Source organism: Doryrhamphus excisus, linkage group LG7 (assembly GCF_037039965.1).
Source record: "Doryrhamphus excisus strain RoL-2023G ecotype Guam linkage group LG7, RoL_Dexc_Guam_v1.1, whole genome shotgun sequence".
Classification (NCBI taxonomy): domain Eukaryota; kingdom Metazoa; phylum Chordata; class Actinopteri; order Syngnathiformes; family Syngnathidae; genus Doryrhamphus; species Doryrhamphus excisus.
Genome location: NC_136363.1, coordinates 2,199,184 through 2,224,743, shown reverse-complemented (window position 1 = coordinate 2,224,743; position 25,560 = coordinate 2,199,184). Strand labels below are relative to the sequence as shown.

The window sequence follows — 25,560 nt, the reverse complement described above, 5'->3', positions numbered from 1 at the left end:
GCAACATAAAAAAGAAATACGTATATCTGCGACATAAAATAAAAAAAACTCACTTAATTGTGTGAAGTTAACGCCTACCAACCTGTTTGGATCACACCACAACCTTAATCTGTGACAACTAAATAACTAAGGCTAAATCAACAAAGTAATTTACATTATATACAATAAACACCGTCTGCTGTAAGCTAGGCTTTCACTTCCTGTTTATATTGGCGCCTTACGGAAACAACCAATCACACGCCTTCTTCTTTTTCTTCTTCTGATTGATTGGCGCGGACATCTTAGTATTTCTCGCACCGATTGGCTGCTCTAAAACAACGAAAATGACTAGAAACACACGGCCTATCAATTTTCTTTCTTTGTGTGAAGTACAAACATTTGAAAGACGACTTACGTGTGCAACACTGCTGCCATTGACACGATTTTTTAATTGCATTGACTGCACAAGAACATTTGAAATTGAATTTACAGCACCACCTTCTGGCAGTCTAAGAGAACATCAATAAAGCATCACCATGATGAATAAGTTGCCCGTTGTGGTATCAATGGTAAAAATGCATGCATTCTGTTAATTATAAAGTGATGGCCATTGACATGCTAATATGCATACCGATGTCTATACGAATGTCACAAAAATGAAAGTGAAACTACAGACCTTTACCCATCATGCTTTGCGTCAACCGTCTCAGTGAACTGGTCATATTATTGGCAATGCCGTCACTAGTACGGACTATATGTAAACACTCTGTGTGTATATTAAGCTGTATATAGTGTGTAGTAAAGCGTATTCGAGCATGTAGGATCATGGCACCGTGATAGAGAAACGTTGTACTATTGGACATGACTCAAGCAGTTCCAACGATCCGACAAAAGGGCTTCAATTACGAAAGTGATTCGGATGCAGCCAGCATTGGCTGTCGTTCGCGGAATCTAAATCAAGAGATTTCGGAAGCATAATTTTTGTTCTAGGGATCGCTATTAATCTTAAGTTATGGCGTCCCACTTGAATTGTCAAAAGCAATTACAACCTCAATTCGTTTCTCTTCGTTCACGAAAGCGAGCTGTTCAATAGAGCCGATTCGTTCGTGAACTCTCCTAAAAGATCCGGTTCTTTCTGTTCCCAGAGGGTTAAACTTATTTAATGTTGCTTAAATTGATATAATAATACCAAAAAATAATAATCAAAATGAGTTAACGATACAGAAATACAATCCAAAATTTTGTGTGTATATATATATGTGTGTATATATATACAAATGGCATTTTTATATGCTCAACATGGAACAGATTGCTACAAAAAACACATGATGACACATCTAAATTAGACATAAAGGGCCTAAATCTTAAATTGATATATTAACAAAAAATAAAAATTAAAATGAATTAACGATATAGAAATATAATCCAAAATTTTGGTTATTTATATATGGCATTTTTATATGCTCAACATGGAACAGATTGCTACAAAAAACACATGATGACACATCTAAATTAGATATAAAGGGCCTAAATCTTAAATTGATATATTACAAAAAAATAATAATTAAAATGAATTAACGATATAGAAATATAATCCAAAATTTTGGTTATTTATATATGGCATTTTTACATGCTCAACATGGAACAAATTCTTACAAAAAAACACATGATCACACATCTAAATTAGATATAAAGGGCCTAAATCTTAAATTGATACATTACCAAAAAATAATAATTAAAATGAATTAACGATACAGAAATAAAATCATGGCACCGTGATAGAGAAACGTTGTACCGTTGGACATGACTCAAGCAGTTCCAACGATCCGACAAAAGGGCTTCAATTACGAAAGTGATTTGGATGCAGCCAGCATTGGCTGTCGTTCGCGGAATCTAAATCAAGAGATTTCGGAAGCATAATTTTTGCTCTAGGGATAGCTATTAATCTTAAATTATGGCGTCCCACTTGAATTGTTAAAAGCAATCACAACCTCAATTCGTTTGTCTTCGTTCACAAAAGCGAGCTGTTCAAAGTGAATGCACAATAGTGAAGATATTGACTATATATGCTTATACATAAATAGGTAAAAATCCATTATACTGCAGAAATATGACCTACATGTTGATGTAAATTTTATTTTTTTTTAAAAAAGATTTTTAAAAACCTGGTTATTTTTCATGACCATAAAGAACCGCATTAAGGTCCAAATGTGCAAAATGTATATTTTAGTAATTTTTCAATTGGTCTTATGATTTTGATCAGGCCTGTATTACAATGTATATTTTTCATTTAACATTTCAACCATATGCTAATAAAATTACAAGTTTATTCTTATAAAATTTTGATTTTTCTCTCTCGTTACAATGTGACTTTTTTCTCCTAATATCCATGCATCCATTTTCTATGCTTTCTCATCATTATGACTTTATTTACCTAATATTTTGACTTTATTTTTGGGACATTTCCCCAAAAATTACAACTTTAGTCATTGGGTTGTTTGTTTTTCACAATATTTTTACACTTTATTTATATATTTCACAATATTTTTACACAAAAAATGTCTTTCTTTACTAATTCAACTTTTCATACTAAAATTACGTGTTTTTAATTTTCATTAGATGTCAAATTTTCTTTATTCTTGTAAAATAACCGTATATTTTCCATTTTGCTGTGTTGTTTTGGGGGGTTCTTGTTAAATTATACTTCATATACTTTAAATTATACTCACCCCTGGACTAGACCGTGACTCAAACTCTATTGATCATTATCATTATCATTCATCGGTTGATCTCCATTTTCTACTTTAATTGCAAAAAATAAAAATAAAAAAACAGGATGGTTGGCAATCAAAAAAATAATGTATTTGTGAAGCGTATAACAATATATAAATCCAACAATATAGTAGTAGTTCAAGAACTAGTACCGCAGTTTGTAAATAAAACAACTATATATAATTATAAGAATATCATCAATGTAAAAATACCACCAACACAATAATAAAATGAAAATAAACTCTATAAACCTAACATATACGTATTTCCCCTCCAGTCATTTACGGTGGTGGACTTGAAAGTTTCTGTGTGCGTGACAAGTAGGTCTGTTTATACCGGAAGTATTCCTACTTTCGTGGACAGCGCATGCGCACCATCTTTAGGACCTTGGGATGCAATTGTACTCATTCGGTAAGGAAAGAGCTCTTAAATATAAAAAATAGATATGTGGTTGTAAGTTACTAACGCGTTTTTACGACGCGAACAGCACGTTTAAAGTGTGTGAATCACGAGTTGTGAGTGTGAGTGGGTTTTTTTTTTTTTTTTTACAAAATGGAGGACTGCGTCGCCTGCTTGTCCGCCGTGCGTGGCGCCGCACGGGGAGACGTCACTTCAGGGGGGAGCGGAGCGTTAAAATGCGGCGTTACGGAAGGACGTACGTATCATGGATAAGTAGCACGTAACGGTCACGCGGTAACGGACGCTTTAGGAAGGATTCGGTCGTCTCGGGTGGCCCGGGTTCAACAAATACCACGGAGTCATTGTGTTTGTCGTAATGGCTTCCGGATTTAAACACTCCCGGTGACTACAGTGTCTCATTTTGGCATCCACGACTTTGTCGGTTGTAATCAAGTGGATGGAAATAGTTTTTCCGTGTCACCAAACGTGACGTGACGTCGACAAAATATAATACACGAAAAGCAGGGGTGTCCAAACTTTTTCAAGGGCCACATGGTGAAAAAATGAAAGGACAGAAGGGTCACTTTGATATTTTAAGAAGTTTCAAGAAATAAACTGCAGTTTTGTGATATAGATGGAAAAGTCCATAATCACTATCAACTGTGCTCATTTTTCTGCAATTTTTGCATTTTTTTTCCAAATATATCAACTTTCTTCTTAACTATTTTTGTAAATCTTCTTTTTGCAATATTTTGATTTTATTCCCATAACATTATAACTTTTTTTCCTCAATCAAATTTGTCAATATTGCTGAATTCAACTCTATGCTATGAAAATGAGCCAATTGCAGCTTTTGTTCTCATTGGAATATTACTTTATTATTTTAATATTTTTATATTCTCGTAAAATTACAGCTCTTTTTCCATTTCTCCATCTGTTGTCTTTTTTTTATTTTCCAAAAATTACATCTTTTTTTCTTGTAATGATGATTTTACACCCATAATATTTTGACTTTATACTCGTAACATTAGCATTTTTTCTACAACCAAATTATCAAAAAATTTCAACTTTTTTTCTTGTAATGATGACTTTATACCCATAATATTTTGACTTTATTCTCGTAACATTAACATTTATTTTCTGTAACCAAATGATCCGAAAATTCAAACTTTTTTCTTGTAATGATGATTTTATACCCATAAAATTTTGACTTTATTCTTGTAACATTAGCATTTTTTTTCTGCAAGCAAATGATCAAAAAATTCAAACTTTTTTTCTTGTAATGATGACTTTATACCCGTAATATTTTGACTTTATTCTCGTAACATTAGCATTTTTTTTCTGCAACCAAATTTTACAAAAAATGACAACTCATAATTTAGTAGTTTCTCATAGTATTTAAAAAATGTATTTCTGCTTCATGCTACTAAAACCACATTATTTTTCCTCACAATATTATTCTCAATGTCATTCTCAGAAAATTATTATATTTTCTGTTAATGTGTTGACTTTTTAGGTTTTTTTTTTCTGTTTGTTAAATTATATTTTTTCAATGTGATGTGGGCCAATAGAAAAACAGTTGTGGGCCGCAAATGGCCCCTGCGCTGCATTTTGGACACCCCTGCCTTCAGCTATTAAAGGTTTACTCTATCAAGGTAAACCTTTACATTTCAACCAAACACCTCATTACAATGATTAAACATGTCAGTGTTCCATATGATGGCCGCAAAACAAATGTTTCTATTTACATCAGCAATAGAATGTTTGCAAGATGAATTGTTTATGTTTTGAATATTTTTTTTTTTTGTAGGACAATGAAAGGCTTATAGTATATGAATGCCCGTAGCAGTACAACAGTGGGATGGCAACCACTGAGGATGTGAGCGTGTCCACGGGGCAGGTGATGATGGTGAAGACGGAGGATGGAAGCGACGCCGACGATCTGAATAAAACCCAAGTCATTCTCCAGCTGCAGTCCATTACTGCTGGGTAAGTTACCCTAAGAGTCACAGCGCTTTTACCTGGGACTAATAGTACTAATACTAGTGGTAGTCTAGTACTAGTACTAGACTAATCTGGCACTGATTAGACACCATTTTAAATTAAATATTACAAACGTTCCAGAGACCAGCCTGTTGAAACAGATGCATCTGTCATGGCGGATCAAGAACAAGCCGGTGAGAGAGTCGCTTTACCAAATGGTCACCATCACCGTGTTCATGTTTCACGTGTGTTTTTCATTCTGGTAGAAGAGACCGACGAAGGAGATGTGGAACTTGGCTGTCCGATAACATGCGGAGACAGTAAAGCCATGTTGCTTGTGAAGAAATTTGTATGCCCAGGAATCAACGTGAAATGTGTAAAGGTTAGTTTATAATTTTGCTAAGTAGTTATGATTAGATCATTCTTCAGTAATTTTAACTTCTGGTACAAATAAAGGTACCTTTGTTTTGACAGATATCATGATAACAACAAAAATAACCCGTATTGGTTTCATTTTTGGCAGTACAATGCTATAACTTAGTGGTTTTCAAACCGTGTGGGCCCGTTGTTATGTCTGATCCACTTGTCATACTTATAATTTTCATAATTTTCAGCGAGATATCGAACACTGCTGCTGTCTACGCTATTAGAAGTATATTTCCTTTAGCGGATATTCTCCCGCGGCTGTGGCTACTTCCACGTTTTTTGTTTTTCTTCTCATATTATTAGCTGAAAACCTGAAAGAAAAGCAGGTTTGCCTACCTCTGCTGGATCCCTCCAGTCGCATCCGCTGCCGACTCCATCTTCTGTGCCTGGAGAAGAGAGACAAAATGCCATCACTCGTTCGTCAGCTTGGCAGCGCTGCTGAAATCAGTGTGCACAATGCACGTTTCAAGCGCGGCCATGTTATCTATATCTTCAAGCTATTGCAAAAGGCAAATCAAGACGTTTTGAAGGGATTATGTCATGATGGAGATCAGATTTCATACACTCCCTGGATTTTCGCCCAGGTTTATTCTATTATTGTCATATTTCAAATCCATTGTTGTAGGAAAGCAAAATCATCATGAACCTCTCTATCCATATATATAAGTAGTCTGTTGTTTATCCTCTGACATGAAGCAAACTAATCATGGCTACCTAACCTTCCCAATACTCCCATCCTCAGTATGAAGACCAGCTGATCAGTCCAAAGCAGTTTGTACATATTTCCGGAAAGGCCACACTGAAAGACTGGAAACGAGCTATTCGGATGGGTGGAGTCATGTTAAGGTGAGCTAGCCATTACCTATATTAGCCTCGACCTATAAATACAAATCTTTGCGGTCAAGTGTTCGGGTCTATAAAGTGTAGTTCATGCTCAAAGACTAGGTGGGACACACACACCATTCAGACTAGATAGGACAGCCTAGTTTAGTTCATGTTCAAAGACAAGAAGAAAGACACACCAGTCGGACTCGATAGGACAGCGCTAGTCTAGTTCATGTTTAAAGACTAGGTGGGACACACATCAGTCAGACTAGATAGGACAGCTCTGGTCTAGTTCATATTCAAAGACTAGGTGGGGCACACACTAGTTGGACTAGATAGGACAGCGCTAGTCTAGTTCATGTTTAAAGACTAAGTGGGACACCCACCAGTCAGACTAGATAGGACAGCTCTAGTTTAGTTCATGTTCAAAGACTAGAAGAGAGACACACCCCAGTTGGACTAGATAGGACAGCGCAAGTCTAGTTCATGTTTAAAGACTAAGTGGGACACCCACCAGTCAGACTAGATAGGACAGCTCTGGTCTATTTCATGTTCAAACACTAGGTGGGGCACACACCAGTCAGACTAGATAGGACAGCTCTGGTCTAGTTCATGTTTAAAGACTAGGTGGGACATACCCCAGTCGGACTAGATAGGACAGCTCTGGTCTATTTCATGTTCAAACACTAGGTGGGGCACACACCAGTCAGACTAGATAGGACAGCTCTGGTCTAGTTCATGTTTAAAGACTAGGTGGGACATACCCCAGTCAGACTAGATAGGACAGCTCTCGTCTAGTTCAAAGACTAGGTGGGACACACACTAGTTGGACTAGATAGGACAGCTCTAGTTTAGGTAATGTTCAAAGACTAGAAGAGAGACACACCCCAGTCGGACTAGATAGGACAGCTCTAGTCTGAGCCTGGTGCAAGATCCAATGGCAGGTCCAGACAGGGATAGTTGACGGTTGTTAGGATACGATGGAGGGGGGCCTTTACCCGCCCAGTGAGAGTCGTTTGGGTGATCACCTTGGTTAGCATCCCATTCAGATGGAACAATGATCATTGACCCAATTGACCTTGGTTAGCATCCCATTCAGATGGAATGATGATCATTGACTCCATTGACCTTGGTTAGCATCTCATTCAGATGGAATGATGATCATTGACCCCATCTGAATCCAAGGTGGCTATTCGTTGTTTACTTCTTAGATGCTAATAAAGGCTAATATGTTTTTCACCAATAATAGTTGTGTCCACTCCCTCCAGGAAAATCATGGATTCAGGCCAGCTTGACTTCTATCAACACAGTACGTTGTGTACAAACACTTGTCGCAGCACCAAGTTTGACCTCCTAATCAACAACACGCGGTTCCCACCTGACGGCAGTGGACTCACAACCATATCATCTCAGGGTAAGTCCTGTATGATGTCTTATGTAATGTCATGTAATGTATTCTGGTTTTCATGTTGTTTTCACTTCTAAATCCAGTCTCCCCATGCAAAACCTATCCTACCCAATCTGAAACTGAGTGTAGACGTGCTTTTTATAAGTCATGTGATCGGACACGCCTGGGCAACAAACACTATACTGGGTGTTTGAACTTGTTTCAGTGAAGGTATGAAATGTTGTCTTGCCTAACCGTTGCAGCTCAGGAGTCCTTGGAGGATGCCCGGACCGGAGGTGACCATTCCACGGAGAAGCCAGGCAACAAGGTGGACTGGGTCTCGAGTTCGCTGGAATCTGGAAACAAGGACTCACATGAACTCCCAGGTACCCAAGCACGACAGTATTTCAAAATACATAACACGAGGGGGACCTCACATTTCAGTAACTACGGTATTTGTATTACAGTATATACAGTGAGGATGGAAAAAATATATATGTATATAGTACAAGCGTAGTATAAGCGTGTCCAAAATCTTTCCAGCAGGGGCTGCTGTGATATTTTGTAAAGTAAATATGCTAAGAAGTTGTATATATTTCAAGAAAAAACAAAGCAAAGTTAGAGCATAGAAAACCTGTTAATGACCTTCTAAAAAAATGTTTGTTTTACATTAGAGCCTTTCAAACATGAAATAACACCCCTATAGTCACGCTTGTACTTGTATTTTATTCATGACAATCTGACACGCTTCTGCCATACATAGACATACACTCCGACAGTACCGCTAGCTGTGTTTACATCATATTGCGCACCGCTTGTGTTTTAAGTGACACAAGAGACAGACGGCGCTTTAAACATAGCAACTCTGCATTCCGAGCTGACGAGTTAGCTTCCAATTTATTTATCCTAAACGTAAAAATGGGTAGGGAACTGATGGACAAAAATAAGCAGGCAAAAATGTACCACTTCCACACTGAATTATAGGCTGTAGTTAACCACAAAACAGTGATCATTTATGAATTGTTAACAGTAATATAGTGAGGGAGCAATATTAGAACCACTATAGTTTTACTTTATTATTGCAACATTTTTTTACAATTTTACCTTTCTTCTCCTAAATTTAACTTTTTCTCCATAATTGTAATAACATAATATTTTTTTGCTACCACATTTTTTGTTTGTTTCTCATAATTTTCACAATACTCACAAAAATCACATCTTGGTTCTTGTACTATTTCAACTCAATGCTACTAAAAATGACTTTTTAGGCTATTTTTCCTCCTAACATAACAACGTTATTCTCTTAAAATGATGACTTTTTACTGCTTAGATTTTACTTTTATTGTTGTTGTTGGTTACTTTCTGTCATCCAATATGGAGCATCCTTCCTCGGTACTGAGTCGTACCCAAGACAACTTAGTCTAACTCTTGTGGTGTTCCCCAGAGGATACGCTCAATTTCTGGATCGGGATTGCCGATGTGGGTTTGCTTGGAGAAGTGGTGTCCAAAATCAGCAGCGAGCTTCTGGATCTGTTAAACGGAATGCCGTTGCTAAAGGAGTCGGCTGTGTTACAGGACACAGGTACGTGGATGTTTGGGTTTTTTGTTTTGTTTTTAAACTGAGCGCTAGAAGTACCAACAAAAGGGTAACATGGATGAGAAATAAGATCTCACCTCCTCCCTGGCAGACATCGCTGTGCTCAGTAATCTTGGTCAGGTGTTTGGGCTCCTGGACACGGTGAAGAAGATGCTGGAGAAGAGGAGGCAACAGACCGATTCCAACCAGGAGCAAATTCTCAGCATCCTCAGCAGTGAGTGATACACACATTTAATCAAATTATTCATACAGAATATTATTTAAAAAATGACATACCTCCTTTAGTTAATGGACTCCAGGTATGACTTCAAGGTGTTTTTGTGTTGGTTCGGTGCAGACTTGGACTTGCAGTTGTCGGAACAGCGGAAGCAGCAACAGGTCCAAGCTCTTCTATCCAAGCCTGCCAAAACAGTCACGGCCACAAAGCGTCAAACAAAGCGTCCCCGTTTACAGAGGCCCGTGACCCCCGCCGCCACCCTCCTGACCTCCACCTGCAACAATCAGACCGTGGCGACGCCGCCGCAGTTCACCATCCTGTCCCCGATCTCGTTATCGTCGCTGGGTCAGCCGTTCACCGTTGCCGACCTGCCCATCACGTCCCTGGCTCAGCCGTCCAACACGGTCACTCTGCTCCCCGCCGGGTCACAGCTCTTCACGCGCTACATGGTGACCGGGGACGGAAAAGCCGACAGCATCACGCTGGTGGACGCCAGCCCGGTGCAGGACCACGCCCACTTAGGTACAATGGTGAGCCCTGTGGAGCTGGTACACCTCAGCCAACAGACTGTGGGTGGCGAGGTGCTACCTATGGACGGCGCCATGTTGGTGCAGGGGGAGGTGGACGCCGGCCAGGAGCACACGGTTATAGAGATCAACCCACCTCCAGTAGAAGAAGACATAGGAGTCATGGAGCTACACTTGACTGAGGAGTCCGGGGGAGTGGAGTCCGGCTTCATTGGCAGTAGGACGATGGAGGTCACGATTGGAGAAGCGGAGGGGACACGGCCTCAACTGCAAGTAGCGCAGGCACGAGGGGTCCAGGGGTTGGAGTTGGATACTCGAGGACCGGGAGTGCAGATTGTGGTGGTTGGGGAGAATGCTCAGGGCAAATAAGACACGTCTATGCATTCGGCGTAGGTATGGACGGGAGAAACGTGTCAAGAACTTCCTCGACCCTCATTGGTCATTCTATTTATTTGCAAAGTTGATACACTTCTACTAGTTTGCATCAAATCAGTTGGACCTTTTAATAGGGGGGGGGGCAGTGTATGTTGCCCAGTAACTGCTACACAACGCTTGCATCAATACAGAAGAATCACAAGCTACAGCAGGGGTGTCCAAAGTGTGGCTTGAGTGCCATTTTTAACTCACAACCATTTTTGTTCACATTGTAATATTCATTCATTCATTCATTGTCTAACGCTTATCCTCACAAGGGTCGCGGTGGGAGGGGCCAGCCAGCCAATCACATGACACATATAGACAAACAACCATTCACACTCACATTCATACCTATGGACAATTTGGAGTGGCTAATTAACCTAGCATGTTTTTGGAATGTGGGAGGAAACCGGAGAAAACCCACGTATGCACGGGGAGAACATGCAAACTCCACACAGAGATGCCCGAGGGTGGAATTGAACCCGGGTCTGCGCGTTAACCACTCGCCCGCCGTGCAGCCCCACATTGTAATATAAAAAAACAGCAAAAAGGGCAAAAACTGCAGTACATTGACTAGAATAAAGTTGTAATCTAAAGAGAAAAAATATTTTAATATTATGAAGACTATAATGTAATTTTTGTGATTAAATATTAAAGTAATATGAGAAAGAAAATGTAATTTGGGGGAAATTAGGTGGCGAAAAATAAAGTCATAATTATGAAGATTGAAACAGTTGGAAAAATGAAAACAACAACAGAACTAGCTGCACAGCAACCGAGTGGTTAGCACGCCGGCCTCACAGCTAGTAGACCCCAAGTTCGATTCCACCGTGGGCCATCTCTGGGGGTTGGAGTTTGCATGTTCTCCCTGTGCATGCGTGGGTTTTCTTTTCCGGGTACTCCGGTTTCCTCCCACATTCCAAAAACATGCTAGGTTAATTGGCTAATTCCAAATTGTCCATAGGTATGAATGTGAGTGTGAATGGTTGTTTGTCTATATGTGCCCTCTGATTGGCTGGCCTACAGGGTGTACCCCGCCTCTCGCCGGAAGACAGCTGGGATAGGCTCCAGCAAACCGCTACCCTTGTGAGGATAAGCAGTTGAAAATGAATGAATGAACAACATAACTAGCTGTAATTTTATGAGAATGAGGTCAAAATATTATAAGAGAAAAATCATTTATGAGAAAAAATAAGAATAAACTTGTAATATTAGGAGGAAAATTTACAGTTGAAATACTAAAGCAAAAAGACATTTTTAAAAATGTAATGTGAAAAAAAAATTAAGTTGTCATTTTTTGGAACTTCATAATCATGAACTTCATAATAATAAAGTCAACCGTTTGGACACCCCTGCACTAGCATAAAAGCTCACTAACCAAGCAGCTTTGTTTGCTCTTATCCCGTAGTAAAACTATGTTCATGTTCATATCTACAGTAACCATCCAAGTCTTTACTTTCATACCTTCATCCACGCCATTTTGATTTATTTGATATATCCGAGCAAGCCTCACAAGCCCAGGTTTTCAGAGGCTGAAAAATTCTTTTTGTAAACGCGTCATCATGAACATTAGGACATTTACTAGCCTAAAGTCAATAAATGACTGAATCGAATCTAGTAGATACGTACTTTTTGGCATCCCTGTACTTCTAAAGTATGCACATTTCTACGTCTTCATAGGAAAATGGCATCTCCACGTTCCTCACATCCATTATTAAAGTGCACCCACTTATTGTTTCTTAAACTTTCCCCCATTTGTAACACGCACTGAAAATTATTATTAGCTTTCTGAGTTTATTATCGCTTTTTAGTTGAACATCCCCATTACAGGCAACACAGTATGATGAAGTTGTTGCGTGCTTCCTTGGTTTTTGCTGTGTTTCATTTTTCCCAAAGTAAAGAGAGCAGTGTGTATAAAGTCAACTGAAGCAGTGTTTTATTATTACATTACTACATCAAAACAGTCCTGCTAGCCTGGCGTTGATGTTCTTGGATTTCGTGTCAACATTTGTAATAAAAGTGACTATTATATGGGTGGTCATCAAAGAGAACATACTTACTCATAGTGCAACTGCAATGTTAATGGTTAATGACGTGTCATTAATTCAAATGAGCATCCGGACAAACAAAGCAGCTATTATATAAAGATATTTTGTGTGAGGCTACACCTTGAATTGGCACTTGTATTATTTACAAACGTTTTACAACACATACCTGTCCTTGTTTTGGGGAAAGTGGAAAAATGAAGTATACTGTAGTACGTGTACTATTAACAGCGAGAGTAGGCAAGCTTAACTTCCTGTTTATTTTGGCGCCTCACACAACCAGCCAATCATACGCCTTCATCTTCTTCTTCTTCGTTTCATTGATCACAATACTTCCGTCATTGGCTGGGAACAAAAAGCGGAAATGAACGAAGACCGACTACGCTTATGATGACGCACCACTGAGAAGGCCAACTATCGTGGAACTACAATATTACGTCACTTCCGCTGATGAGTCCTCGTTAAAAACTAATCCATATGGTCGATAATGCTAATTTTGGCTCTAATTCAAATCCTGAAAAAGCCAACCGTGTCCAAGGAATTATATACAAAAATTATATACAATAGAACAACAAATAAACGGACGTAAATTAACAAAAAAGATAGGAAAATATTTATTCACAACACTTGGATCGATGCAATGTGATATTACTTTTGTATCGGCATTATCGATATTTGGATCGACCTGCCCGCCCCAACGTGTATTGCTGAACCACTTTTGGATACAAACCACATCGCTAACCGGCGGTTCGCCTTAAACTACAATATAAAATGGCGGCTATTCGTTTATTAGAGATATTATTTTTCTTGTATTTTGTATCTCACATTCCTATCACATTGTTAATCGACTTGCAACTTGTTCTACCCGGATATCTATATTCCCAAACTGTAAGTAAGATCATTAATGTTTACTTTTTATGCTCCGGTGAAGTTAAAAGTTTGTTTTAATATGCCTTGTAGCTGAAAGACGTCGTCAGTGGCTACGCTGAGAAGTTTAACGATGCAATGGTGTTGGATCCTCCCGAGTGGTTTAAGACTTTCGTTTTCTGTGAGGCTTTGCTCCAAACTCCATTCTTTCCCGTTGCAGCCTACGCTTTCTTTAAAGGTAAGTAAAGGAAACATTTTTTAAATCTGTTTAGCTAAGCTAATGACTCAAAACTGCCACGTTTTCGAAGCAACTTTTGAGCCGTGACGTAATACTCGGGGCGTCCAAAGTGCAGCATGGGGGGGGGCAAGGTTGCCAGATGGGAAAATACGCATAGTTCTAAAAGAGGCTTAAAATTTACTATTTTGAGGAAAATTGTCCCACATAATCGAGTTAACATAACTTAGATTATTCTACTTAAAACGTCACCAAAAAACTTTATTTTACACGGCAGCGTTACCTTTTTAAATAAACACTGTTGGGGAAAGAACAGCGACCTCACCTGGCGTAACAATGACGTGCAATAAATAATGAATGTATATACGTATATAATGAATAATGAATATATATATATATATATATTATTTTTTGACATACATTTGACATATATTTGACATACCATTTTTTAAAATAGTTTTTTATGTGTAAATTGTTGTTTATATCTTCAATATTTCAACTGTATGCCGCTGAAATGATGCTATTTTCCCTCATAATATTCTCATAAAATCAAAAAATGCTATTTCTTCCCTATTATTGCTCTTAACTTGCATATGAGTTTCATCATATTTTTACTTAACATGTAAACATTTTTAAAATAGTTTTTTAGGTGTAAATTGTTGTTTATATCTTCAATATTTCAACTGTATGCCGCTGAAATTATGCTACTTTCTCTCATAATATTAATATTCTCATAAAATAAAAAAATGCAAATTTTTCCCTATTATTGTTGTTGACTTTTATATGACTTTCATCATAATTGATGTACAATTTTTTATAGTTTTTTTAAGTGTAAATTGTTGTTTATATCTTCAATATTTCAACTGTATGCCGCTGAAATTATGCTATTTTTTCTCATAATATTATTCTCATAAAATCAAAAAATGCTATTTTTCCCTATTATTGTTGTTGACTTTTATATGACTTTCATCATATTTGACGTACAATTTTTTATTGTTTTTTTTAAGTGTAAATTGTTGTTGATATCTTCAATATTTCAACTGTATGCTGTTGAAATGATGCTATTTTCCCTCATAATATTATTCTTATAAAATAAAAAAAAAATGCTATTTCCTCCCTATTATTGCTGTTGACTTGTATATGACTTTCATCATATTTTGATTTAACATGTACAATTTTTAAAATAGTTTTTTAGGTGTAAATTGTTGTTTATATCGTCAATATTTCAACCGTATGCCGCTGAAATGATGCTATTTTCCCTCATTATATTATTCTAATAAAATCACAACTTTTTCACATTCGATTAAATTTTTTTCTCCTAATATTTTGACTTAATTGTGCTGATATTTCAATTTTTGATGTTTGATTTATATTGGCCGGTTTAAGACTAAAACAAAACAAACACAAATCAGATTGCAAGGCGGCATTGAAACTACTGAGATTGAGGTCGTCCTACACTGCCATCTAGTGGCCGGTTCTTGTAGTTGCAGTGACCTGCAATAATTTTGCAGGAAAAGTTATAATATTGTGAGAATAAAGTGAAAATATGAGTCATAATTCTAGCTTATAGCCCACGTTAGCCCGGCTTTCCACTCAACTGGCTCGGCCGAACCCTGTCTGTCCGTCTGTCCGAACCCTGTTTCCTGTCTTCCAGGAGGCCGCCATTGGATCCGGACTCCGGCCATTGTTTATTCCACGCATGTGGCCACCACGCTGATCCCGATTCTGTCCCACATCTTATTCCATCAGTTCCCCGAAGACGGCCCCCGGGGCCCACAGACGCCGCAAGAGCGCTGGATGCTGGCCTCCATATACGCTCCGTACTTGTTCATCCCGGTCCTGCTACTCTGCACTATGCTGATGTCGTCCACGTACAATCCCAAAACCAGGTCTAGGAACATGCACTCGGCCAAAGGCAAGAAGAAAAACTGATGTTTGTTTTTTTTGTCCATTTCAAGCCTTCTGTAATGTACATCTTTATTCCTGAGGTCAGTGAAGGTACCTTGGGCATGGAACAAAACCACTTCTGTGCCGCCTGTCAGATCAACCAAGCTGTTATTGAATTGTGGGTAATAAAATACTGACATCCCGCTATTGAATTTGAGTGTTTCGTTTTATCCAACTGGTTTCTCTCGGTATCAGTTCCCAGGGGTAGCTTGACCTCTGGATCCTTTGGAGCCACCGTTTATGAGGTCATGCTAACAGCACTCGATTCATCACACTGCTACTTAACACTCAAAAGGTGTATAAACAATACTAATACTAATTTATACTGACACTAAAATACTAATACTAAAACACTAATTTCGCAAGGGGGCGGCACAGCCAGGGTTCAATTCCACCCTCGGCCATTTCTGTGTGGCGTTTGCATGTTCTCCCCGTGCATGCGTGGGTTTTCTTTTCCGGGTACTCCGGTTTCCTCCCATATTCCAAAAATATTTAGTAAAACACTAAACTCATCACACAGTAACTTAACACTCCAAAGGTGTACCTAAAAAATATACAATGAAGTACCAATATGAGTTTTGAAGTTTCCCATTCTGCATTGTGTCTGAGCAAAGCAGTTCATTGGAGGACATGCGGCATAGAAAGTGGTTAGTGCGCAGGCCACACAGCTAGGAGACCCGAGTTCAATTCCACCCTCAGTTTGCATGTTCTCCCCGTGCATGCGTGGGTTTTCTTCGGGTACTCCGGTTTCCTCCCATATTCCAAAAACATGTCTATGTCTATTAGTTTATTTAGTAAAACACTAAACTCATCACACAGTAACTTAACACTCCAAAGGTGTACCTAAAAAATATACAATGAAGTACCAATATGAGTTTTGAAGTTTCCCATTCTGCATTGTGTCTGAGAAAAGCAGTTCATTAGAGGACATGCGGCATAGAAAGTGGTTAGTGCGCAGGCCTCACAGCTAGGAGACCCGAGTTCAATTCCACCCTCAGTTTGCATGTTCTCCCCGTGCATGCGTGGGTTTTCTCCGGGTACTCCGGTTTCCTCCCATATTCCAAAAACATGTCTATGTCTATTAGTTTATTTAGTAAAACACTAAACTCATCACACAGTAACTTAACACTCCAAAGGTGTACCTAAAAAATATACAAAGAAGTACCAATATGAGTTTTGAAGTTTCCCATTCTGCATTGTGTCTGAGCAAAGCAGTTCATTGGAGGACATGCGGCATAGAAAGTGGTTGGCGCGCAGGCCACACAGCTAGGAGACCCGAGTTCAATTCCACCCTCAGTTTGCATGTTCTCCCCGTGCATGCGTGGGTTTTCTTTGGGTACTCCGGTTTCCTCCCACATTCCAAAAACATGTCTATGTCTATTAGTTTATTTAGTAAAACACTAAACTCATCACACAGTAACTTAACACTCCAAAGGTGTACCTAAAAAATATACAAAGAAGTACCAATATGAGTGTTGAAGTTTCCCATTCTGCATTGTGTCTGAGAAAAGCAGTTCATTAGAGGACATGCGGCATAGAAAGTGGTTAGTGCGCAGGCCACACAGCTAGGAGACCCGAGTTCAATTCCACCCTCAGTTTGCATGTTCTCCCCGTGCATGCGTGGGTTTTCTCCGGGTACTCCGGTTTCCTCCCACATTCCAAAAAACATGCTAGGTTAATTAGCCACTCCAAATTGTCCATAGGTATGAATGTGAGTGTGAATGGTTGTTTGTCTATATGTGCCCTGTGATTGGCTGGCCACCATTTCTCACCCAAAGACAGCTGGGATAGGCTCCAGCACCCACTGCGACCCTCGTGAGAATAAACGGTAGAAAATGAATGAATAATAGTATAAATATTGACATTGAAAAGCTGTGTTAATAATGTGTTAATGTATTCATATCATCAATACTACATAATATACTGCATGTATTATAGTATGTACCCACTACTACACACTCCACAATGTAATTCCTACCAGGGTTGTAATCAGGGAATTGTGTATTTCTTTCCTTAAGCCTTCCTGGTGTAAAAAAGAAAAAAAAAACACGCCCATAAATAATAAGTAGAATTGTCATGTACACACAATGGATTCGAACAACCAATGGCGGGCGGCTACAAAAGCTATGACGGCATCCCCCGTGACATATTTAAGTGTGCGCTGCTAGACTGGCGCAATTTGTGCGAAATAAGCGTCCAGTCTGCACACTGTGCAAGGTGGGTGTGATTGAAAGCATATTTGTCAGCGTGTCGGACATATTTGTTATTTGTAAGTATTGTTATTTTTTGATTTTGTTGCGTTTGAATTCATATTATGTATAGAATATTATGTTTCATATTGATATTTGTGTGTGTGTGTGTAAGTAAGAGAGATGCGTGTCGCTAAATTGATGAAATGAGTGATAAACGATGCTAAATGGATGCTTTATTACAAAACGTTGCCATATTCGCCTGCTCGAGACATGAAAAAAAAGATGCGTTCAACGGCACTGGGAAATTAATATGCACTTTACACAGAATATCGCTGTTAGTGGTTCACACGAAGACAGTCCGGTTCGCTTGAAAACAATAGGTGTTATTTATCGTTTTTACGTTTTTATCACATGTTCGCCCCCGAGAACGAGCGAGTATGTTGTTATTGTTCGGAGGCGATGTCAGTGTGTGTCTTTGTTTTCCCACACCGCCGTCAAAGGCGTCTTTTGTTTGCCTTTTGACAGCCTGGCTTCATAGTCGGAGTAACAAAAGATGAAATATATCTCTTAATTTCCTCTAAAAAATTATTAAAAAAAGATTACTTTCTTATTGATGCTAATGTAAACGTCGGGACACAACAACAGTGGGCGTCAACCGCTTTGCAAGGTGTCTGCTCGTAATATTACACTCAATATTAGCTAACATACCTATTCTAAATATGATTATTATATGATAATGCGTAATAGATTCCGGTTTTTATTCAATAAAACGCTATGCATGTGTGTATTTTACCGTTAAACAAGCATCGTTTCAATTTCAGCACAACAAACACACAATAAGAAGGCATTTTTTTGCGTCAATGTTTGCATATTTACGCAAATAATGACACCCGACGTGGATGGTTGATGACAAAGTAGGGCTGGGGCGGATCGATCCGAATTTAGACGACTGGCGATACCACGGTTGAGACAATATTGGATCGATTCTGTCGTGTTGAGAGTGCTATTTTTTTTTGATAAATATGAATATGTTGTTGACATTGTGAATGTGTATTATTGTTATAGTGTTGTTTATTTAAACAGAAAAACATTTTTTTTTGGTTTGGTTTAAAATCTTTGTCGGGTGTTTTCTCGAATCGGTAACTAAATGCCCAGTATCGCTTAATCTTAATGATCAGAGTTGTCATGTATTGATGGGCGTGGTTGGTTGTAGTTCTCTACCAGGCCATGAGGTGTCGCCACTGAGCTATTATTTTCCAGTCCAATTTATTTTCAAATGAATGAATCCAAACGTGTTTGTACATTTGAAGGCAAACCCACCTGCACCGTTTTCAAGATGGCAGCCCCTGAAGGTGAATATGTCACATGTTTGATATTTCTACTTCATATTGACTTGGGAGTATTTGCTTATTTGTGATATTTTTACCTTTTGTAGATATTCAGGTCAAAGAGCTGGACAAGCGAGCTTCCGGTCAGGCGTTCGAGGTCCTCCTCGGTGCTCCGGCCCCAGACGCTAAGGGAGACTTCCCCTTGGCCCCTCCCAAGAAGAAGGACGTCTCCCTGGAGGAGATTCAGAGGAAGCTGGACGCCGCTGAGGAAAGACGCAAGGTATCTCAGAGAAATATTTTCCATAGAAGCTAGATGCCTTGAACATGTACTTGAACATCACGTTTTTTTTTTTTTTTAAATACTATACTGCATCAACATGGAAACATTCCGCTCCTTCGGTCTCTCGAACACTTCCTCAAAATTCCATATTTTCTAAATACAAATTCCATTTGATCGGAAGAAGTCTTATGGCATCTCAACCGCTTCTAAACATTCCAATATCAAAAGCTTTAGCTCAATCAGACAATCTGTTTTCCACGTTACAAAAATAGACTTTTTCCCCCCAGAATTTCACATTTTCTGGCCCATAAATTCCCACTCAAATGAGTGGACAATTTTTAAGTTCCACGTTTCTCAACCAATTCAAACCATTTCATTGTCAAAATGTTGAGCTCATTCAGGCAATGTTTTCTATATTTAAAAAAATCTTTTTTTTTTTTTTTACAGAATTTCACATTTTCTAGCCCATAAATTCCCACTCACCTGAGTGCACAATTTCTAAGTTGCGCATTTCTCAACCGATTCAAACCATTCCAGTGCATTCCAATGTTGAGCTTATTCAAGCAATCTGTTCTCCATGTTACACGTTTTCTGGCAGAATTTCACATTTTCTGGCCCATAAATTCCCAGTCAAATGAGTGGACAATTTTTAAGTTCCACGTTTCTCAATCAATTCAAACCATTCCATTGTCAAATAATTGAGCTCGTTCAGACAATCTGTTTTCCACATTCCAAAAATTGCATTTTTTTCCCCAGAATTTCATGTTTTCTGGCCCATAAATTCCCACTCATGTGAGTGCACAATTACTAAGTTGCGCATTTGTCAACCAATTCAAACCATTCTAGTGCATTCCAATGTTGAGCCTATTCAATCTGTTCTCCATGTTACGAAAATGTACATTTTCTGGCAGAATTTCACATTTTCTGGCCCATAAATGTCAAAATGCCCATAAAGGTCACAATGTTGAGCTCATTCAGGCAATCTGTTTTCCTAATTACAAAAATTCAGAATTTTTTTTCCCCCCAGAATTTCACGTTTTCTGGCCCATAAATCCCCACTCACATGAGTGAGCAGTTTTTAAATTCTGTGTTTCTCAACCAATTCAAACCATTCCAATGTCAAAATGTTGAGCTCATTCGGGCAATCTGTTCTACACATTACAATTTTATTTTAAATTTTAAATTTCAAATTTTCTGGCCCATAAATTCCCCCACACAAGTGGACAATTTTTGAGTAAGTTTTGCATATCACAACTGATTCAAACCATTGCAACGTCTAGCAAAGTCTTTAGCCCATTCAGGCCATCCGGTTTTTACATTTATAAAAATGTCAGTCGTTTTCATTTTATGGCCCATAAATTCCCACTGACATGAATGTACAATGTTTAAGTGATGATTCAAACCATTCCAGACGGGTCCTAACATATAATAACAACTACAATGACGAGTTAGTTTGCCCAGCCCTAATATAAAAAAGTACGCAAGGTATAATATGGACAAAATGGCTGCTCAAGAAAGCTTCTCTTGTTTTCTTCCAGAACCATGAAGCAGAAGTCCTGAAGCATCTGGCTGAGAAACGTGAGCATGAAAAGGAAGTTCTCCAGAAAGCCATGGAAGAGAACAACAACTTCAGCAAGATGGCTGAGGAGAAACTCCAACAAAAGATGGAGGCCAACAAAGGCAACCGCACGGCCATCATGGCGGCAATGAATGAAAAATTCAAAGAAAAAGTAAATTTTATTCTTTGTTTTTTTTATATTTTCCAAGCTTCAGTATTTTAGGATTCATTTTATTCTCCTCTTGCCAGGACAAAAAATTGGAAGAGGTGCGGAAAAATAAGGAAACCAATCCAACCAACATGGATGAAGATGCTTCAGAAGACTGAACCGCAAACAGGAACCTTTCTTATCTGGATTTGTTTTTGGTAAACCGATATATTTGTGTGCACCCTCCACTTGAAGTAGGAAAACGTCAGTTTTGTGATTATTATTTTTTTTATATTCTTAAGCTTGATGTGCTGATTCCATGTGGCGAACCACCACCCTCCAGAACACCTTTAGTAACCGATTAGTCGGAACTTTTGTATAAATTCCCACGTTCCGGTATCCTAACCCGTTATTTTCCTTCAAGCACAAATGGGTCCTGATTCTTATGGCTTTAACTTTGATTATTCCTGGTTGTTCTAAAAAAAAAAAAGTGCTCCGTTTTGAGTCCTGATTCTGCTGATAAAAAACCTTCTTTACATGTCAAGCATGTATGGCTTTGTCTTAGGAATGACTTGTGAAAAAAAAAAAAAACAAGAGCAATACATACACCCCGGCATCTGCATCAGTTCATTAGCTGTACTCAAACGACGTGAAGGCACCATTTTTTCCTCGTACTTTAGATCACACCAAGTGTTAAGTCAATGTTAACCTGCCGTATGTAATCTCTCTCTGTTAACAGCACAGTTTCAACGTTTGAAATAAACTATTTGCACTTATTTTCCTCACAATGTTATTCTTTCAAATGGCTTAACTGTCTGTTGCTAACAATTAGCATGCTAACACCAAGCAGCGGAAATTTCTAAGGCAGTTGTGTGACGATATGACTTCACGCGACGGAGGTAGTGAAAATAATGTTGTGCACGAGCAAAAAGGTTAAAATGCTAACATTCTGACCTTTAGCATGTTAGCACTTAGCGAGATGACACTGAGGACTTAAAGTGCCCAGGCAGTTATACAGTGTTCTTACATCATGCCATGTTAATATCGGCAATTTGACATGGATAAAATAGCTACAATGCTAATATGCTAATGTTAGTATGCTAGCACTTAGCAAGATGACAGTGAGCACTCAAAAGTGCCCAGGGAGTTATACAGTGTTTGTATATGCTGCCATGTTAATATTAGCAATTTGACATAAATGACATGAATAAAATAGCTACAATGCTACTATGCGACAGTTAGCATGCTAGCAAGGTGACAGTAAGCACTCAAAAGTGCCCAGGCAGTTATACAATGCTGCCATGTTGATATCAGCAATTTGACATGAATAAAATAGCCACAATGCTAATATGCTACAGTTAGCATGTTAGCACTTAGCAAGATGACAGTAAGCACTCAAAAATACCCAGGCAGTTATACGGTGTTCGTACATGCTGCCATGTTAATATCAGCAATTTTACATGAATAAAATAGCTACAATGCTAATATGCTAATGTTAGTATGCTAGCACCTAGCAAGATGACAGTAAGCACTCAAAAGTACCCAGGGAGTTATACAGGGAGTTATATCATACCATGTTAATATCAGCAGTTTGACTGAATATGAATAAAATAGTTACAATGCTAATATGCTAATATGTTAGAGTTAGCTTGTTAGCACATGACAATAAGTACTCAAAAGTGCCCAGCGTTCTGACATGATCCAATATGTGCAATTTGACATGAGTAAAATAGCTAATATGCTAACAGTTAGCACCTAAGTGTCAAAAAAGTGTCAAGGAAGTTATAGTTAAGTTATACGATGTTATTAAGTCACACCATGTTAATATCTGCAATTTGATATGAATTTAAAAAATGCTAATACGCTACATTTAGCATTACAATTATACATGACATATATACATATATAGTACATATACATACATTGCATTACAATAATCACAGCACAAGAATTTAAGATGAAAATAATAAATCAGCGCCTCACCACATGTCACTTGAGCTTTAGTAGCACACAAGGTAGCATTCATACACATAAACATATGTCGTCATGACACAATTGCAGCCATTTTGGTCCCAAAGGAGTAGCTATTTTTATCCATGAAAATAACACCTTGTCGCCACTCGGTGGCGCGTTTTCATTACATAAGAATGAAGCTCCATTGCGTCACGGTAAGCTGGTTTTCTCCGGTACACCAGAGGGCGACAAACTCTGTCTTTATGGCTTTTCAAAATTACCGAGTGAGGGAAGGAGTCTCTTTTTCCCTTTTGTTGTTCGCGCCGCATTGCTAGTTGAATCATACGTCGACGTGGCTGCCATATTGGATGTGCCAAGCCCTCACGTGCTGCATGGAGTTGTGTCTTCCGGCTTCCAAAAAAAAAAAATCTTCCGGCTTCTAGTCCAAACCGGATCATGGCATTAACTTTAACAGTTAACAATGAAATAAGCATTTTTATTGTATTTTTCCACTGAATATATTTGTGTATATGTATGTATGTATTATTCTGTGGAAAACAGTTTAAGCTGCTGTTGTTTACCGTCATTTACATTTCTGTATCACGGCACGTGACGTAGTAAATACCGCGAGTGAAGGAAGTGACGTAGCTATGTTGTCAATAATGACATTAAAACCTGTATAATTCACAGAATAATTGGTAAACAATAAAATAAATTTAATATATAGATTTATATTTACATTTTAGAAATTCCTTTTGATCAAAAGAGAATCACAATGAAATAAAACTTGTATATTATATTAGCATTAGCTTTAGTATTGTACTGTATATTACTTGTATACACGTATAAGTAAAGTCATATAGTTGGCTAACACCCATGGCTTCAATTGAGGGTCAATCTTTGGGAATGATGCATCCATTAACATTCACTCCAGTATGAGTGAAAAACCAGTCGGTTATGGATTATTATGGATTATGGATTTAACAGATTCAGTGATGTGGAATGAGAGTGGGAGCTTGGTGAACTTTCTTACCTATAACGTTCTTGTTAGGGTCTCTGCTTTGCTATGTTAATTTAGTCTATTCAGCCTCCCAGGTGTGGACACCCCTGGACTGGTGGCCAGCCAATCACATGGCACATATCGACAAACAACCATTCACACTCACATTCATACTTAGGGACAATTTGGAGTGGCTAATTAACCTAGAATGTTTTTGGAATGTGGGAGGAAACCGGAGTCCTCGGAGAAAACCCACGCATGCACGGGGAGAACATGCAAACTCCACACAGAGATGGCCGAGGGTGGAATTGAACTTGCGCACTAACCACTTTCTATGCCGCATGTCCTCCAGTGAACTGCTTTGCTCAGACACAATGCAGAATGGGAAACTCATATTGGTACTTCATTGTATATTTTTAGGTACATCTTTGGAGTGTTAAGTTACTGTGTGATGAGTTTAGTGTTTTTTTGCAAGCATAAACATGGCTAAATAAACTAATAGACATAGACATGTTGTTTTCTATAATAGACATGTTTTTGGAATGTGGGAGGAAACCGGAGTAACCAGATGAGAAAACCCACGCATGCAACGGGAGAACATGCAAACTCCACACAGAGATAGCCGAGGGTGGAATTGAACTCGGGTCTCCTAGCTGTGAGGCCTGTGGGCTAACCAATATTCTATTTCTACTTTGCTGAAATGAACTTATCATAGTTCTTGAACCAATTACCTAAATGCGATCAACGATATTTGAGAAAAATGGTGGTCACACCAAATACTGACTGTTTTTTTTTGTGCTGCGAGCCAATAAAAAAACAGATACGAACAGCAAATGTCCCCAGGCTGCACTTTGAACACCCCTAGGCTGGGTGTACTGGTGTATTAAAAATATGAATAAGGGAGATTATTGCTTTATTATAAGCAAGTGTTGACTTCGACGCTGTAGAAATGACTTCAATAATGACAACGTTTTTTTTTTGCTCATCTTAATAAAAGCCGAGTGGGGTCAAAGGTCTTTCTGTCAGCTGACCAGGACCCGGCGTGTCCAGCTCAGGCCACAGCTGGTCTCGGAGGCACAGCTTTTAAATGAATATGAATCGAGTGAGCCACCACACCTCCCGCGCCGCCATTGGTCCAGAAGACAGGAAGCTGCCGTCGGCCGGTGAAAGCCACTGCATCATTGTCCCTTCGCCGGCAACAATGAGGCTGCATAACTAATGAGCCCCCCCCCCCCCCCCCCAAGTCCGGGCTGAGGTGTCGTCCTCTCGGTATTCTCAATGTGGCTTTGGACATGACCAGCAGCCTTGGACGGGGCCTGTCACTGGAGCAGGAAACCAAAAGAATAGAAATGCTATAACAAGAGAAGATATTTTGCTTAGCAACCAAAGAATACATATACTACATTTGGATTACTTTTTTTTCTATTTCTATATTTTTTTGTTTTTTTTTTTGTTTGCAGAGAACTTTGAAGAAAACC

The 25,560-nt window shown here is 38.7% G+C and overlaps 3 protein-coding genes and 2 non-coding genes across 8 annotated transcripts; all 5 read left to right on the top strand.

The window, feature by feature from the left end:
• Positions 1-867: 867 nt before the first annotated feature.
• On the top strand, positions 868-1,002 carry LOC131102459 (U11 spliceosomal RNA). The gene has a single exon (XR_009119453.2). It is a non-coding gene; the product is annotated as a U11 spliceosomal RNA (small nuclear RNA).
• An 807-nt stretch (positions 1,003-1,809) lies between these two features.
• LOC131102458 (U11 spliceosomal RNA) lies at positions 1,810-1,944 on the top strand. The gene has a single exon (XR_009119452.2). It is a non-coding gene; the product is annotated as a U11 spliceosomal RNA (small nuclear RNA).
• Positions 1,945-3,029: 1,085 nt separating this feature from the next.
• On the top strand, positions 3,030-10,862 carry gmeb1 (glucocorticoid modulatory element binding protein 1). Of its 3 annotated transcripts, XM_058046771.2 has the most exons (11): positions 3,140-3,162; positions 3,310-3,406; positions 4,961-5,139; positions 5,275-5,327; positions 5,400-5,515; positions 6,302-6,405; positions 7,653-7,798; positions 8,035-8,157; positions 9,216-9,353; positions 9,460-9,582; positions 9,706-10,861. In XM_058046771.2, exons 3-11 carry the CDS (start codon positions 5,012-5,014, stop codon positions 10,479-10,481), a joined length of 1,707 nt encoding a protein of 568 aa, XP_057902754.2. In that variant the 5' UTR covers positions 3,140-3,162; positions 3,310-3,406; positions 4,961-5,011; the 3' UTR covers positions 10,482-10,861. The 3 variants fall into 3 exon arrangements, with proteins under 3 accessions (XP_057902755.2, XP_057902754.2, XP_057902757.2); XM_058046772.2 differs by lacking the exon at positions 3,310-3,406 and having other exon boundaries at positions 3,030-3,162; XM_058046774.2 differs by lacking the exon at positions 3,140-3,162 and having other exon boundaries at positions 3,282-3,406; positions 5,403-5,515; positions 9,706-10,862.
• Positions 10,863-13,266: 2,404 nt separating this feature from the next.
• On the top strand, positions 13,267-15,770 carry tmem97 (transmembrane protein 97). The gene is made up of 3 exons (XM_058046784.2): positions 13,267-13,462; positions 13,535-13,679; positions 15,331-15,770. Exons 1-3 carry the CDS (start codon positions 13,346-13,348, stop codon positions 15,606-15,608), a joined length of 540 nt encoding a protein of 179 aa, XP_057902767.2. The 5' UTR covers positions 13,267-13,345; the 3' UTR covers positions 15,609-15,770.
• Positions 15,771-17,722: 1,952 nt separating this feature from the next.
• Positions 17,723-21,905, top strand: stmn1a (stathmin 1a). Of its 2 annotated transcripts, none has more exons than XM_058046982.2 (5): positions 17,723-17,840; positions 19,126-19,167; positions 19,251-19,423; positions 20,962-21,153; positions 21,231-21,905. In XM_058046982.2, exons 2-5 carry the CDS (start codon positions 19,152-19,154, stop codon positions 21,306-21,308), a joined length of 459 nt encoding a protein of 152 aa, XP_057902965.1. In that variant the 5' UTR covers positions 17,723-17,840; positions 19,126-19,151; the 3' UTR covers positions 21,309-21,905. The 2 variants fall into 2 exon arrangements, with proteins under 2 accessions (XP_057902965.1, XP_057902964.1); XM_058046981.2 differs by having other exon boundaries at positions 17,767-17,892.
• Positions 21,906-25,560: the final 3,655 nt, after the last annotated feature.